The 16859-nt window shown below is 41.3% G+C and overlaps 1 protein-coding gene across 2 annotated transcripts in view; it reads left to right on the top strand.

Annotated features, from left to right (window-relative positions):
- Positions 1-16417, top strand: part of LOC145458341 (rho GTPase-activating protein 24-like) — a 28174-nt gene extending 11757 nt beyond the window's left edge. For both annotated transcript variants that reach the window (XM_080336677.1, XM_080336678.1), the window contains exons 5-13: positions 881-1115; positions 2627-2854; positions 3929-4111; positions 8030-8372; positions 9224-9393; positions 12550-12874; positions 13377-13500; positions 14440-14536; positions 15073-16417. In XM_080336677.1, the coding sequence (XP_080192803.1) occupies positions 881-1115; positions 2627-2854; positions 3929-4111; positions 8030-8372; positions 9224-9393; positions 12550-12874; positions 13377-13500; positions 14440-14536; positions 15073-15211 (1844 nt within the window). In that variant the 3' untranslated portion in view covers positions 15212-16417. The remainder of the gene's footprint in view (positions 1-880; positions 1116-2626; positions 2855-3928; positions 4112-8029; positions 8373-9223; positions 9394-12549; positions 12875-13376; positions 13501-14439; positions 14537-15072) is intronic.
- Positions 16418-16859: the final 442 nt, after the last annotated feature.

A 16859-nucleotide genomic window follows, 5' to 3' on the forward strand; every position in this document is an offset into this window, starting at 1 on the left:
ATCCTATGCGGGCACTTGTCGTGCATGGATGAGACCGAACGACCTATTCATAGCGACGCATCACCGGATGCTGAATGCATTGTTACCTCATACTTACTTTAAGGGCACAAAATCGCGACGAGGCCAAGCTAATATTCGGTCCGAAAATTTTAGATGGAAAACTTTCGGATGTATTTCAAGTATATTGGTAAAACCGTAACTTGAAGTCGTACTTTAGGGACATATAGAGCTATGATATTTGCACTGTCGTGTTACACTAGCTCAAAGTTCCAAGTACATGCTTCAATATAGAACATGGCCGTAAAGGTGCCACATGAGCATTTCTAGGTTTTCCATCATGGCGGCATTAGGTTTATGAATATCACAATGCAATCGTTGCGTCATGTCATTCCTACTTGCTCCCTCGTCACAAAACTTTGAGCCGTCATTTCCGAAGTTTTCTCCGTCGAAAAATATGCTATTCATCGGACGGATTGTGAAGTAAAATTGCAACAGCAATATGATGGCTACTGAATGTTTGAAGTTTCTAGCTGACTGGCCCGGTCCGTGGTGTCGACGATTTTCGTGACGACACAACTTGGAAATTGTTTGTGACTGCTAGACTGGGATATTGTTGTGTTTCAGTTACAGGTGTCCGCTGTCCATGTCCAAATGCAGCCTTTCTATTGTATTTCATGCCCAAACATAGCAATAGCTGTAAAGCCGCTCAAATAAGTGCTCTGAACTTTTGGAAATGCGCCTTAAGCTCAATGCCATATCTTTTGAATGTATCAGGGTTATGAGCGAAGGTGCTAGTTTTCGGTTTTATTGGTATCGGCTCAAAAATCAGATATGGTCGGACTGTAGAATCATTGATATCCGAACTTTATTCGGCGAACAGGCATATTCGGACAAAGCCTCAGCTATACCGTTCAACGCGAGGAGAGGATAGCCGACGGCGTGCAAGGCAAGCGCGAATCCGGCCGGGTCCCGTTTGTTGTCATAAAATGTTGCGAGTTTATTCGCGAGAATAAAGGCTTTGCGGAAGAAGGCCTGTTTCGACTTCCGGGTCACGCGGACGATGTGCAGGAGTTCCGGGACGCTTTCGATAAAGGTCAAATACCGACTTTTGACAGGTGAGGCTGCTGTTAAGGAAATAGGCACAGGAACCAGACTTGTGCAAACTATTGGATTTTCAAAATGCTCCACTAGAACTAAAACTAGAACTTACTTTAACTAGAGCTAACACCCTTCAAATATTCACCTTTACTTAACTAAAACACAACTACCGTAACTAGATTCAATCCCGAAGCAGCTCATTAATTTGCTGCTACAATATTGAATTGCAAATGTGCTAAGAAATATTGGAGATGAATCAGCATTTCAAAAGGACTGCATTCCGAGTTTGAAATGGTAGGGGTTTCCAACTCCAAAACCAATCCCCAGGCTAAGCCACTGTTAGTATAGCGATAAGTATGAGCTATCGTAATGGATGCAAGAACATCGCACAACAGAACATCGCGATTCACGTCGAACGACGACGCGTGCTTTCTAGTAGTTCGTCAACTAAATTAATGCGCAACTATAACTATATGGTACTCACTTTTCAAAATCCGCAACCAGAACTAGAACAAATGAAATAACAGTATATCGTTAATTGAATTGACCGCAAACTAACTAGGTGGTAGTATGTGAAAGTCTGCTGGAAAGCATTATCTTCGCTTTTGCAGTGCACTCTTGAAACCCACGCATGTTATATCTCCAACGTGTACGATTGATAATACTTTTATCAACGTAACTGGGTATTATTTGAGAAGGAAAATGGACAATATCTTGATAAACATCCGATTAGGACTGTAAACTTGGTTTGAGTTTCCTATGCGCATGCGCAGTCGTCTCGGTCAAAGTTAGGCCATAATCAATTCATATTATAATTGGTATTGTGTATAGCCGATGCTGTAATTACGTACATGCACTGAACTGTATGAACTGTACTGAACATTGTACATTGTACATAATATGATTTCGCGCCTAATTCATGCAATCAAGACAAGGTTTCGCGACTTGAGCAGCGCTGGTAAACCTGTTACCGAATTGCCGCCAACACGCGCCAGTGTAATTTACAGACCATTATTCTCCTTGTGTTGTAACTTGTAACCGTATTAGTTTCGGCTTAACGTATTACAGTTGGACTAACCAGTGTTTGCTGCTAGGTTATGTATCCCTTGCGCATTACACGCGCGAAAATAACGGATCAAGATACATGTTATTCGAAGATGGTTTCCCACGAGAGTAGCTATTACACTACTCTATTTCTGGTTTGAATTTCCTATACTTACACGATAGCGATCTTTAGTACTTTTGTGTTAGAAAATACGACGGTTTGGGTGTCCATAACAGATATCGATCATTAAAGGACGGATCAAATTATTATTATCGGTATCCTGATCTTACATGGGTACTTTTTGCGTCTCACTTGATTTGGTGTATGCTTTACCGCCTGATGAAGGAGCGGCGCTCTGAAAGCTCGTGTAACAGATTAAAATATATTCATTTGCAAGTGGACGTGAAACATGGTGTGAAAGCTACCAACGTCCTTTATCTATCTCGTCTGCTATCGACTCGACAAAGTAATCTATTTTTTCAGTCAAACGGACGTACACACGATTGCGTCGCTTTTGAAAAGTTTTCTCCGGGAGTTACCGGAGCCGGTTGTACCGTTCCGCATGTATTTCACACTGATCGAATCCGCGCAGAAAATGATGGCGGCGGAACAGCTCGCGAAGGCCTCAACGAATGGCGTCGGAAATGAAATTGTCGACGTCATAAAGCCGCATCTCGAGCAGCTTCCCGAGGAAAATCTGCACCTACTCGGGTGAGAGAGAGTCTGTTATCTGCAGATGTAAAAAATTGATAGTAGCGATGAGAATCATCTCGATAGGAATCCGTATTAGCCACAGATCGTATCTTGTAACCTCAGACCACAATGCCTTGGGATGAAATATGCCCGTATTATCCTATTTCTCCTTATATGTAGTTGTCTGCAATGTAATGATTTACAGCAAGCCAGAAGCATACTGCGTAGCTGTCGCGTCAGCTAATTTGAAGACTATGCGCAAATCGCATGTCAACAATCCCTCATGTAAACAAAATATGTTTTGTGCAGCTTGAATATTTCATTGCGCGCAATTTTTACGTAATCTGTAATCTTCCCTCTGAGTTTATGTGGGCTTTCAAATCGCGGATGGCAGACTGATCCAGCATTCATGTATGATGGACACGATTTTGCAACTTGTATATCAACCATTGACCACACTATACTTATTGTCGATGCACCCTATGACTGTTTGCATTATGTTAAGTGCACACTTCGAGAATAATGCAACCGATTGTATAGCTAATGGTTTGCTGACAATAGATTATAAGCCCGATTAGTCATGGCTTTGCAAAGCTAAGTCATATTATTCACATATATACACTGAGCCCATACTAAAGTACGCTGTAGTGCTTTGCGCACAGGGATCGTCATCAAATAAATGTTCCTTGATTTAATAAGTGTCATCATTCAGTTGCTTTTATAACGCCGAAATAGCTTTTGCTTTCCGCAGAGTTGATGCCTCTGTATTATTTATGTTATATCTAAGTAATCAAAGGCAAAGTCACCTTTTGCCTGTATTGACTGTGCCTTTGTAGTTGCCAGCTCCTTCAAGTTGGCCGACCATGCATTCGCCCTCATAATACGGTATGAGCTTTATTGCATGTAAAACTACAGGATATATGTTAGACATGCGTATCAATACGTGAAATGTATAGGCCTATAGGGGATTTCGATATCGGCTGTTTCATATCATAACCACTTCGATCTGATATTTGCGCACGTGTTGACTATGTCTTCATTCATAATCACCATTGATTCTTGTGACGATTTTTCGATAAATTCTATTTCCAGGTACCTGAGTCGATTCTTGGACGAAGTCCAACACCATTCGTCGAAGAATAAAATGGACATCGGCAATCTGGCTTTGATGTTCGGACCTAACATCCTGAGGTCGGACGACTTGGACCCAGTCAGTATGATCTCCCATTCCACTTACGTGCAATACGTCATGTCACAATTCATCACAAATCACGAGTAAGTATTCACGTTTTGGGTGTACCGTTGTTGAAAATATGTTGCGGTCGTTATCTTTACCGCGTGTTATTTGTATATCCGTTGGTTGTCGCTTTGAAGTTTCATGCAACATAGCATGCCACCTTTGCGGCGTAAAATCGGTAAGTGTATACTTGCGTTTTGATATGAGCGTGACCCTGATGCGCATTTTTTGCTACTACTCGGGCTGAGCAGTAGGAGTAGGAGTAGGCTTACTTCGTTACTGACCACATCTGCTTAATCTGTAATAGTTTATGCGTGCTATACCGTTTCCATAGGATAGCTAAAGTTAGATAGAGTAGATGCCCTTTTCCGTCAAGCGCAGTGGTTCTTAACCTGGGGGTAATTACCCCCAAAGGGGTAATTTACCAATTTTAGGGGGGTAATTCAAATTTACATTTTTATAAACTTGCACTGAAATATTTTCAAACGTAAATACGAATGTAGGCTAACATATAATTTTGCGAGCTTGTATGTATTTTGTTTCACTTAACACACCATGCCTGCTGTGATATCATAGTAAACGCTAGTGATTATGAATAACAGGGTCTAATCTAGTTTAGTATAGTGCTAGGTAAGTCCAATTTATTTTGCAGTAGTGCGGATCATATAATGTTAAGCATGCTGGCAAATTGAAAGACAACCAGGGGCGTCTATAGGTTCAGCTTTACACCCTATAATGCAGCAACAATATCGTAGAAATATAGTTGCTAGTATTGAAAAGTGTAGTAGTCTAGCCAGAAAAATTAAGTTCGACATTAAAATGCCTTCGAAGAAACGAGGGGAAGATATTGGAACTTTTTGGGTTCGCCTTCAAAATGAGTAACCAATCTTCGTCACAATGGCATTGAACTTTATGATTGAATTTCCTTCAACTTGATGTGAAATAGGATTTTCTGCAACGGTATCTATCAAAAGGAAATATCGAAATAAGTCCGCGATTGACAATTACATCAGTCTGTTATCCTCCCATTTTCCTAGATGTGACCACTTGATACCGGTTACACAAAAACAGCATCAGCCTTTGACTGGATATTCCAACAGGCATTTCAGTGTACATTATGACGTCACTTTGTGTTGTGTTACAATTAATTAGGTGCAAGGTGCAGCCGAATTTGTTATTTTTTGAAAAGGGGTAATTGCATCTCCTCATTTTCTTCTTGGGGGTAAAGATATGAAAAAGGTTAAGAACCACTGGTCTAGCGTTTGGATTATTTAGGACATCCTCAATCCGGTATGTGACGTCACAATTCAATGGTGACACCACAGTATCGTTTCTAACAAATCTAAATTTCCTCCCATGCTTTTGTGTAGTACTGAGTCTGACGGATAATGTGGAAGGTTGAGTTTCCTATATGATGTCATATTCACAACCCTAGATGTGATGGTAATAAAAACATAACTCAGTTATCAATCTACCTACACACCTTGCAATGTTTTGTAACTGACGCGAGACTGACTCAATTATATGCGATCTATAGTTGATCTTTTGTTCTTGTTGAAACCTTTATAGCTACCTGTTTCGACAATACACTTTGATCATTTAACACCATCCGAACGAACCTTTGACTAGACTATCATCATTTCCTTTTTGTGAGTGGGCATTAACTCGCTTAAATAATATGTGTTGTTGTGAAGATCGTTGATTTTTAGACCCGCTGTTTCACGTATATTTCTGCAAATTGCGTTCTGGTACACGTAATGACTATTCGCGTTGATTAATGCAGCATAATTAGGAAACCTGTAATATTTATTTATGAAAATATCAGATAAATATATCTCCTCCCAATGCGTATGGTTGTCAAATCTCAAATCGTGGACATAAGATTAACAAACAGATATGTATACCGCGTAGTAGTTACACACAATGAACTACTAAAAACATGATGTTTCTCCTTGCTTTGTAATGCACAGTTATATTGCATTGAATCGATGACAATATGCCATTCTCTCGTTTGAAGATTTGTTCCATATTCACAAATTGACAAATATCAGATAGCGGTATTTTTCCGTGTTATGCGTATCACATACCGGTACTCCGAAAAATAGAGTTTGATCGCGAATGGATATCGATTCCCAAATTTTTCCCGAGCCACGCTCCTATGAAAAGGAGCTAAACGGATTATCCGTGCGTTTGCAATTATTGACCACCCGAGAAACATGAACCAATAATGTCCATGAACGCTGCGCGTAAAGAGACCGATAACTACTCCGTTGATGAGGTGACAGTACATTGAGAATTTGAGCAACGCCGTTGATGGTCTTATTTGATTATTGCAATCGTTGTCAGCTCAAACTATAGGGCATATAGGTGCTAGTGTAGTGAGGCACACTTCTTATGGTAGCTTTAGGGAAGGCAACTCGAGGTATTATCCTATTGTAAGGAAATTGTGTCTATTTCTGTTTGTGCAGCGATAGTGGCTAAATGCAGTGTGCTCTGTTCACTTTTCTGGCATAGGGACGGCACGTCCTTTTGACCTGCATCACTTGTCCAGATCGTATGCGTGGGGCCAGGTTACGATTATACTTACAATTTCGATTGTGTATATGTAAATGCATCTGTAGTGCTATATATAGGCCTATTGTCGATCAAGACTATTTGCTAGGTTATCCGAACTATTAGAAAGGGGGCAATGTCAACGAAATGGCTGTCGCGAGTGATGCATTATCCGTCATAAAGTGATATTGTGGCTCCACGGTGTTTTAGCAAGCTCTATTTCGGCATAATGGATTTAAGACCTTACTCCATCAATCTACTTACGACCGTGCTTTCGAGCAACTTCTGTATAATGGTATGCATTCGCGTCATTGCACACTGCACCGTTGCTATCCCACAATGCCGTAGAAATGCCCTTTCAATGGCTAGACTCATACATTTAAGAGTTGATCGGAACTGTCTGACGTTACATCTTCGCGACAAAATATAGAATGACGCTATGAAAAGGGTGCAATTTTCGAATATATATGGAGTTACCGTGAGCTATTATACCCGACGGCCAACGCTTATGACAATTTCACTCTAAGTGATGCAAATAGGGTTGCATATGAAACAAATGGTTATTTAAAACACTCTGTTTAAATCATGTTCCAATCATGTTTTAAACAGTGTTTTAAACAAAAGCCTTAATTATGTAAATACTTTCCAAAAACATGTTGTATGAGCCTACGAACATCTACCACCCTATAAAGCCGACCTATACGATATGGGATGGTTGGAAATCTTAAAATAGTCGGTTCACCATCTATATTTCGTATATATTTCGTCAAAGGAGCTATACCATATAACAATTGTGAACGTCACTCCGCTGTGACGTCACAATTGAATCTTGGTGACGTTATGGCTTAAAAAACGATAAAAACGTGTTTTAAACAATGGCCTTGTTTTAAACTTGTGTGTGTTGAATCGGGTTTTTGTTTTAAATGCAACCCTAGATGCAAAGTCCCAAAATACTTACTTTATACTTTACAAAATCTGCAGTGTAAAACGTCAGTCATTTCGCCTAAAAAAAACGCCGATTAAAAATGGATGATTGGCTAAAATTGACTCTAAATTGTATCACACAAATAATGAATATTATATCGACACCTCGCGAACTGTGTTTCTGAATTCTGAAATTGGTCATTTTTGCACCATCTTTTGGCTGTGAATACACACTTTTTCCGCTAAGATTGTAGCCAAACTTGCACACCAAGTTGCGCTGTAACATACGATCAATCCGCGACAAATCAATTCGGTCGCATAACGTAAATGGGATTTCTATATGCGATTTCGTGAACTTTAATGCTTGGAACACGGCCACCGCACGCATTTGCGTGAAACGTAACCATCGCCTGGCCGGGTCGTTATATTTAGTACAGAAACCGGCTCGCTTTCATTACGCGACATATATCTTTTTTCAGTTTATATTTCGCCGAAATAAAGACATCAACTTCCATTCCCGACGTGGCCGCAGACGCGGACCGGCAAGATGTAAATAATCGGGTGAACGAAAACAATTTGATCAATGTCATGAAATCCGGGCTGCCTATTATCGGGTCGAGTCATCCGGGGAACGGGACTCCGGTGGGTAACACTCCGAAGAGATCATCGCCTAATAAGCCGTTGAGGCTAGGCGACCACGCGAACAGGCCGGTTCTGCCACCGAAACCTTCGGTGAAGCAAGATAGTTTCGATCGGTTTGAAGGCGTTAATAGAAGTTTTTCGGGGAATTCGAACGGATCTTACATTCCAAACGGTGTAAATGTGAGTAAATACTTGAATCTGTAGTCCGTAAATTGAAAAATCGGTATTGGACTTCCGATGGCAGTAGGTATCATGCATAGAGACGTTCAAAGTAGTATAAGCGTTCGTACTGAAGTAGAACTGGGTGTGTGATCACATCAATATATATGATGTGTACTTGTGCAGTTGAGCATTTGACGGCAATTTAAGCTCATTATAACGTGTGGAATATGTGATGATTGTTATGTGGCTTGCGAAAAAAATGTTTTGGCACGTACCGCTGGTGACACATATCGACTAGTGTTAGTCAATTCTGCAAAGTTAGGAAGATTTTAGGTTTTTCGTGAATGCGAAGCTCACAAAGCTTCGCGGACATGTATCGAAGATCATCATCAGCATTGGAAATATGTTTGGTCATAAACCTTAGTTTTAAAACTTACGATCGCCGAATTCTTTAGCACAGACACAATCAAAAACATCCTTTATTGCCGAGAAATGAGGCCGCTTTACATGTATAGCGTTAGGTGTGGACGGTTCTATCGCTCGGTATCCACGTCGCATTCCGATTTATGACCCACTGCCTTGGGATTTCTCGATCGAATATCGATACTACGGCACGGTGCAGTCACCTGTCACCGGCTGTCTTCTTGATTTGTAAAACGGCTCTGTCACGTATATTCCGCGTACTGCAGCCTATACATAACGGACGCTGCGTAATAGTGGATCGATACGTCTGTTTTATGAGGCTACGAACTATAGCACCGAAAGTTCCATTTGTCGATGTTCATTGTACGAAGACGTGTGTTTAATATCCCTGAGGACTTTGAATCAGTGGAGTTACGAGGGTGTAATGCAGTTTTAATGAATTCTAGACGCGGCCCGTATCGAGCTGTTCGTCCTACGACGGGCAGGGGATGCTTTCCAGCAAGCATTCCGCTGATATTTCCAAGCACAGCAGCGTAGAAGATATGATATCAAACGAAAACCTGTCGTCGAATACCAGCTCGCCGAGAAACTCCGGGTCCGAATACGTTCAAGATAAGTGAGTGTACGGCTGCTCTTACGTAACACCGGTCGTCACGCTCTCTTGCCCGGAGGAAATTACTGCTCAGCAATCTGAACGCAGCGTAATTGTTAATCCCATAACTGACGACCTGAGCGCTCAAATTAAACAGAGTTGATCTTATTTGAAAGCTACTGTCGCGTTGATTCTGAAAACATACATTAAAAGTTCATTAAGGGAATGAAACCAGCTCGAAATAGCCTTCAAAGTTTGAAAATCGGCATTGTTGCTAACAATGGCAGCGACGCAGCACAATGACCATAACAATGGCCCTTGCATGGTTGCGATTGTTTACAACAATGCAGATTTTCAGACTTTGAGGTGTATTTTGAGTGGGTTCCGCTGCCCTGATCAGATTTTAATGTATATTTTCGAAATCAGTGCGACAGTAGCTTTCAAATAAGATCAACTTTATTTAATTTGAGCACTCAGGTCATCAGCTACAGGATTAGCAATTATGCTGCGTTCAGATTGCTGAGCACTGAGCAGTAATTTCCTCCGGGCAAGCAAGCGTGACGACGGGTGTTACGTATCCATCCGTAGGTTAGTTATCTATACTTTTACTGAGTACGCCTTCAATACGTTCACCGTGACGACAGTGGTTTCGAAGTGCTGGATATCCCAGGGATGCACCGATTTAGTTTGGTCGTGTATATCTCTGGGATGCACCAGGGCTAATCATGGAATACACGAACGACTGAAGCATTGTGACGAAATAGATTATCGTACTCGTTTATGGATGGCGATGGCGATGATTGGATATTTTGAGGTGTGCCGTAATGTGTATGAGCGAAGTTAATTGCCGAGCCAGGCATGTTATGATAACCAATTTTGTGGTGCTTGATGCACCAGTGAAAATATGTCATCCCGGTGCGGTGAGTAATTTGCTGTGCGCCGTGAATTTTAATATAATCAAACTCAATACCGTGTGGAAAGTCCTTGGAAGTTTTTGAAAGAGTGTTGAAAAGTCGTATTCATTCCGAAATCGCTGCGAATATCTTTGTCATAATAGGAAACGCATGTCTTTCGCGGGGCTACGTGCGCTTGCGTATGTATATCACTCGTATTCTTCTAGAAGACGTTGATTATAGATTGCGAGACACGCCACGTGATCAATATTTTGTCGTCGCTGCATGTAAATGATGTTTACGGCGTACGCATTACATCTCTGACAACGAATTTTATGTTGGCGTTGGCAGGAAGTATAGTAAATATATTTCGAATTATAATGTTATGCGAGCTCGTTAAGGTAATCATTGATCACATATCGACGGTCAGAGCCTATTATATCCAGCAAGCCGAATGGATAGTGCCAAAATGTCTGACCAGTGGCCATATCTAGTCGGCCTACACTGCTGCACATCTAGACCACTTTCACTTCTACTCACTATTTTTGGTACAACAACTAGAAAATAGGTTCGCTATTATGTTTACGTAACTTTTATAAGTGAAATTGTCATTGAAATTGTCAGCTACATGGCGAAATCGCCCACTTGTCACATATTTTCTAATATTGCACCTATTTGAAGTGTCACTATAGCCATTTTGAGTCAGTCACGAAACTGTACTTTGCAATTTTGAAATAAGTCACCCCAGATTAACTGTTACAAGTACGCGGCCTCTCGACCAAATCTACTTCTTGATAGTTTCACTTGAAATAGTTTTGACCATGTCTTGGAAATACCTACTTTTACTAGTAATCGAGTAGAAATTTCCAGGTTTGTAACCAAGTCACAAGGTTCCTAGTCCCAAGTCAATCTCACTTTTATAGTTTTGACTCGTCCAAGACCAAGTCATTATGTTCACTGTTCGGTTTTGAGTTCAATCCGGTTCAACCCACTTTTTTCAGCTCATCACGAGTGATATAGAATGGCTCGCATTCATAATATCGTAGTGTCCTCAGTCCTAACAGTTTCTGTCCCTATTTTCCAAGTATCACGACTGATGGACGAAATACCTATGTGACGATTTCACTATTCTTCGAAGTCACAATGAAATTTCTGTCTCGGCTGTCCTAGCCTCGAGTAGGGCTGGGAAAAATCGAGTACCTGAGTGATTCGATTCTGAATCACGTAATATGCTCCGAGTCGAGTATTCGAGTATCACTCATAATGACGCCACAAAAATGCAATATGTCAAAGTTCAAATATGTACCTTTTTTGCCACTACAAAGAATGCCTGTTATCCATCACATTAAAGATACTTTGGTATTTTTTCGACCCTACCGATTTCATTGCACTTTGTGACAATGTTGTGGGAGGATCATGGACTTCGGAAATGGATTTTCCAGCCACGGTCATAGCTTTGTATCATATGTTTCGTCTGCTGCGATACGGTCAATCAAGGTTTCAGGGCTTCCACAGTGGAAAATAGTATTGAAACCATAATTCTCGTTGATCAGTAGCGAGGATCGTGTAATTTTAGCACTCGAAAAAAAATCGTCTTTTGCTACTCGACTCGAATCATTAAAATAATTGCTCGATTCTGATTCGACTACTCGAATCATTGTGCCCAGCCCTAGCCTCGAGTCATATGACTTGTAATCGAGTCATTAATGACTCTGTTACAAGTGGAGTCAATACACAAATTGACTCGAGTCAGTCGAGTCATTTTACGCACTTGAAAAAATGACTCGAGTCAGGTCGAGTCAACGATAAATCGTGACTCGAGTCGAATCATTACAACCCTGGAAATTTCCCATGAAAATGATGCACACATCCCAAACCAACACACTTTACACATAGCAAAATCCAAAGCGGAAAAAGCTAGTAGTTTTGCCGAAAAGCTGTTGCATTAAAGCGGAACTAGTGTAACAACATAACCACTAGAATAAGCAGTGCAAGTAAGGACAACTTCCCGGCTTGAGTAGGATTCTTATCTTACCTTCATTTTCTAATTCAATCCCGAGTATAGTTTTGAAATATCTTGGTTGGCGTTGCCTACTTGCGGTACTTACTGCAATGGTTATGGGTTAAGTCTACTTCCAGCACTTCTACTTAAACAGTTTCCATTTTTTAGGCAAAGTCTTAGAATACTTTTTTAATTACTTGGATATCTTGACTCCACTGCATTAAAGTAGAAAATTGCGGTGTTGCTGTTATACTTGAGTACCAATAACGCTGATTACTTTGACAGGGTTCCACGACCGCCTGCGAGAAGGCGCAAATCCGCGAAAGACAGCCCCCTGCGACCGGCGAGCGCCGGCGGCCTGCTCTCGAGCGCGGAAGTGTTCGAACACGATAGCACTGTGACGCAAACAATGCGGTCGTTCCCGGGTAGCCGCACCGCTTCCGTTTCGAGCGGCACCGATTCGTCCGCGCAACGGGAAAGGTCCAGAAGCGCCGCGACCGGGCCGAGGAAACCGAAAGTTCGGCCCCCGCCACCACCGCTAGTGCAGAAGAGACCGTCCGGCCACGAACCGACTTACGACGAGTTGAAAGATACTGTTAAGTTATTGAAGGTAAGGCGTAACCTAGAAAGTGGATTAGAAACACATTAGCCACCCTAAAATTTTCAATGTATCTTGAACCCAAACTGGCTGTTGTTATAATCTTAATCACTATAACACAGTCGGTTGCGAAAATAGAATTTATTCAATCATTTTTCGTGTTTGCCGCGGTACAAAGGTAGAAACCTATCGCTGTAATATGTTTGGATTGCTTGGTGTTCTGTATCGCCTTTTTCGTTGTCATTCCTCAACACGCGAGCAATTGTTGACATGTAAACTTTCGGCAGCGCAAAACCGCCGATAGCATTGTTGGTCGCGATAAAACTGCTGACAGATTAGTCACGTGACTTCGCTCTTGTTTACAGTTTAACGGGCGCAGTCTTTGATTCGCCCGCTTACACCTCGCTGATTAGCACGAAATTTTGTGTTTTGGCGTGTTGAATGTAATGATGCGTCTGAAATATAATATGGAATTGCGGTGTCGAATTAATCGCTTTGAAATTCTTTCCGACAGGACAAATTGTTCAGGCAGCGGAATGAGTTCCACGAGCGATTGCAATATTTCGAAGACGATTTTATCGGTCGCATGAGGGAGTTGAAATCCCATCCATTGATCGGGTTGGAAGATTTGCACCAAGGTACGAAGCACGTACGCCATAGTGGTGTGGCTGGCGGTCTTGGGGCGATATGAATATTTGCAGTATCAACTATATGATTTCGTCATCGTATATATAATATACATAATATACTAAGCCGATTAAATCGCTGATATCTTTTGTATGCTGATACCTGGTATGCCATATTTGTGTTTCATTTCTACATCTTCTCGGATATTATCAGTCAATTCTTATGATGTCATGGCTTTGTACAGGAGCCTGTATACCTTACAATATCTCTATAAATACCGAAATATCAGCCATAGTAGGAAACAAGCCCGGTAAGCTAGACCCACAATTGACTCGATGCGATAGCACTATGGGCCGTAACCACCATAATGGCCGAGATTCTGTCACCGTCTCGATACAAAGAAGTGCATTTTTAAAACGGATCTGCGATGATTTACGCGGATTAAAATTTGAGATGGCAAAAACAAATCCCTCACAACGCCGCAGGTTCAAGAATTTGAAGCGATTTGTGACCAGACGTGGTCAAAACAATTAATACTCGATAAAAAGTAGAAGTGACATTGTAAGTTTCTAGTCATAAGTAGAATTATCGATTTCCAATTAAGCAAATTAAAGTATATTTTAGATTTAGTTTTGCTTAAAAACTAAAAACTGTTGAGTAAAAATTGAAGTAGTCTAATAGCAATAGAAGTAGGCCAAATAAATGTACAGCAAGAAACACTGACCACATCTGCTCGTGACTTTGTCTCTGTATAAGATTTATTATACCCAATGTGAGTACCAATTCCACGCAAGACAACCGAAGCTTTGTTAATAGAATGCTTTTTGCCATTTGTGTTTGCAAAACCGACTATACATTAGGATTGAGACCATCTGCGGTCGAAAACTGTCTGAGCACTGAACAGCGCACTATAAATAGCGGAAGACCTTCAATCCAATCCAATCATTCAGAATCGAGCGATCTTAAAAGTCACGCAGCGAACAAGTTAACCCGGCGGTCGGGAGAATTTGCCACCGACAAGGAGGAATTGGAAGCCTTGCGCGAAAGGTAGGTTATATATCAGGGGTAGTCAATTGGCAGTCGGTGTCAACTTAACTGTCGGTCCGCCAAATATACCAGACTTATCTATCTCAATTGTAAAATGCAAGAATTCGGGCGCTTGTTCGTCAATTATAGCAATGAAACATAAAATTGATTTAGAAATTTGCTACGTACTTTTCGCTGTCGCTTCGTAATATAGATTTCGCGGTGTACTTTGAACTTTGGCTTCGGCCCACGCCACAATGCTGTAAATGTTGTTTCAAAAACTTTAAAACTAGCATGACCTAGTTTAAGACCAGTTATGTTTGCGAAAGCTAATTGACTTCGACGGTACGATTTACCGTCATTTTGTGGCATAATAGAGGCAAACAGTGAAGTTGTAGTTCTTCCATAAGAAACCGAACAATCAAAGTCAAGTTCGCGGTAACTTCTGTAAAACCGTGTTACTCCGTTACATCACTTCAACGATGTATAACCAATGCTCGATAGTAAAAGCACTAATTTTCAAAACTAAGAAGTCTGATTTCTATTTCCCATGACAGCGTGAAAGAGGAACGCCGCCTTCGTTTCATTGCCGAGGTGCAACTCAGGAACGAAAAGTGGGGCCGCGAGGTGGCCGAGCAAAGGAACGCTCAGATACTCCGAGACTTAGAACGGGTGCGCGGCCGGGATTCGACGTGAGGCAGTTGAAGTAACGTGTCAAATGCGCTGAGTCCAAATTACTGGTTCGCGAGTGAAGCGGTTATCGCCTTAGTAATCATACGGGCGTAGCCGACGGAGACGAAGCCGCCGTTGCCTGACAGAATTTTACAATTCGAGTCGCATATCCATCGGATCGACAGTGGTCTTTCGAAAGCAATCTACTTTTTGGCAACGCCCTCCTTGCATAGTTTTATTATACAGGCTGTAGACGTTCCTGCAGTCTCTATAGTTGTATCTCGTAGAAACCAAATCTACCTGCGTTTTGAATGTGTTGGACCGCCAACTACTGTGTCGCATTAGCGAAAAGACATTGGTCTGTTGTTGTCTCCCCGCGGCATGAGTTGTGGGGACCAAGTAACTTGTCGTCTGGTGTTAAATTTAATATTGCAGCTTTTTATGCCAACTCTTCGCCACACGTAGTGTTACAAAAATCTATGTTCGTTGATCGTCGATGTCGCCGTTGCGTTTTGGTGTATTGTTGAATTGATTTTGGCGCTGCGATAGCGCACCAGTATTGATTACAATAAAAGAGCAATATTCCTGTCGTAACACTCGTATCTGTCACGTGTTGAATGAAATCGTTAGTGGATATTATGCTATTCTAAATTGCTGCTGTAGTTACTACGTTTTCCTTTCGTGACGAATCTTGGTTGAATGAATCGTGACTATGTCGCACACTATCAAATTTCACGATAGTGACGTCACTATATGAGTTTATTGTACATTCAGTAGCCGTGAAGGAATAGCGCGGATATACTTGGCTCGCCTACGAGGATGTTAGTTAATGCATATCATATTATAGCCATTACCTATACCTAGAAATGATTCGTAGGTTTATTTATATCCAGTTTATCGATCAAAATTCTGTAACGCAAACCGGACAAGGCACCAATCCAATACACTTGCTTTGGATCAAGATGTTATTTAATTATTGCAATCTTTGTGTGTTACCGAATTTTCTGTAAATTTTTTTTCGTCTATGTATATTGCTGTGTGTCGCGTCGCGAGATCGGCTGGGCCGAAGACCTTTCCACTGCTTCCACCCTTATGCTTCATTTGTAGAATATTTTTTATCAGTAACGTGGATGTCGCCGTCTGAATATGTTTTGAAAGTCCATGTTCCCATTTTTCGTTATGCATTTACAGAATGTATTCTTGTTGGAATACAATACGAACGAACCTATACCGTTGTAATCGTTGTTTGCAATAACGGGGTAGCTTGAAACAGTGTTCATACTTTTCATCAAGATAGCGTAGTGGTGACGATAAGCGTCTGCCGCCCGGTTCGATTCCGCGACGGAGGTTATACTGGGCTCCTCTTCCCCTGCGACATTCTTCAGTCTTGTGGTGTTTTGAATTGATGAAAATTTGTTTCATCCAACCGAAGTACATATACCAAACAGACTGCAATGGTGGTGGTACAGAAAATATGCATGCGTGCACTTACACAGTACTTTGTATCAGATAGGAATGATCGATGCGACCTTGAAGGTTAACTATAACTGGTCTGATCATACCCGCATCAAACAGGTACACTGAACCGCAATACAAATCAGTTCAAGTTTATATTCATAAAATTTCATCATTTCAAAGATCACAAGACTGCGACACAATGAAAGATAGGAAG

Source organism: Botryllus schlosseri, chromosome 16 (assembly GCF_051294905.1).
Source record: "Botryllus schlosseri isolate E-star chromosome 16, Bs_hap1, whole genome shotgun sequence".
NCBI lineage: Eukaryota > Metazoa > Chordata > Ascidiacea > Stolidobranchia > Styelidae > Botryllus > Botryllus schlosseri.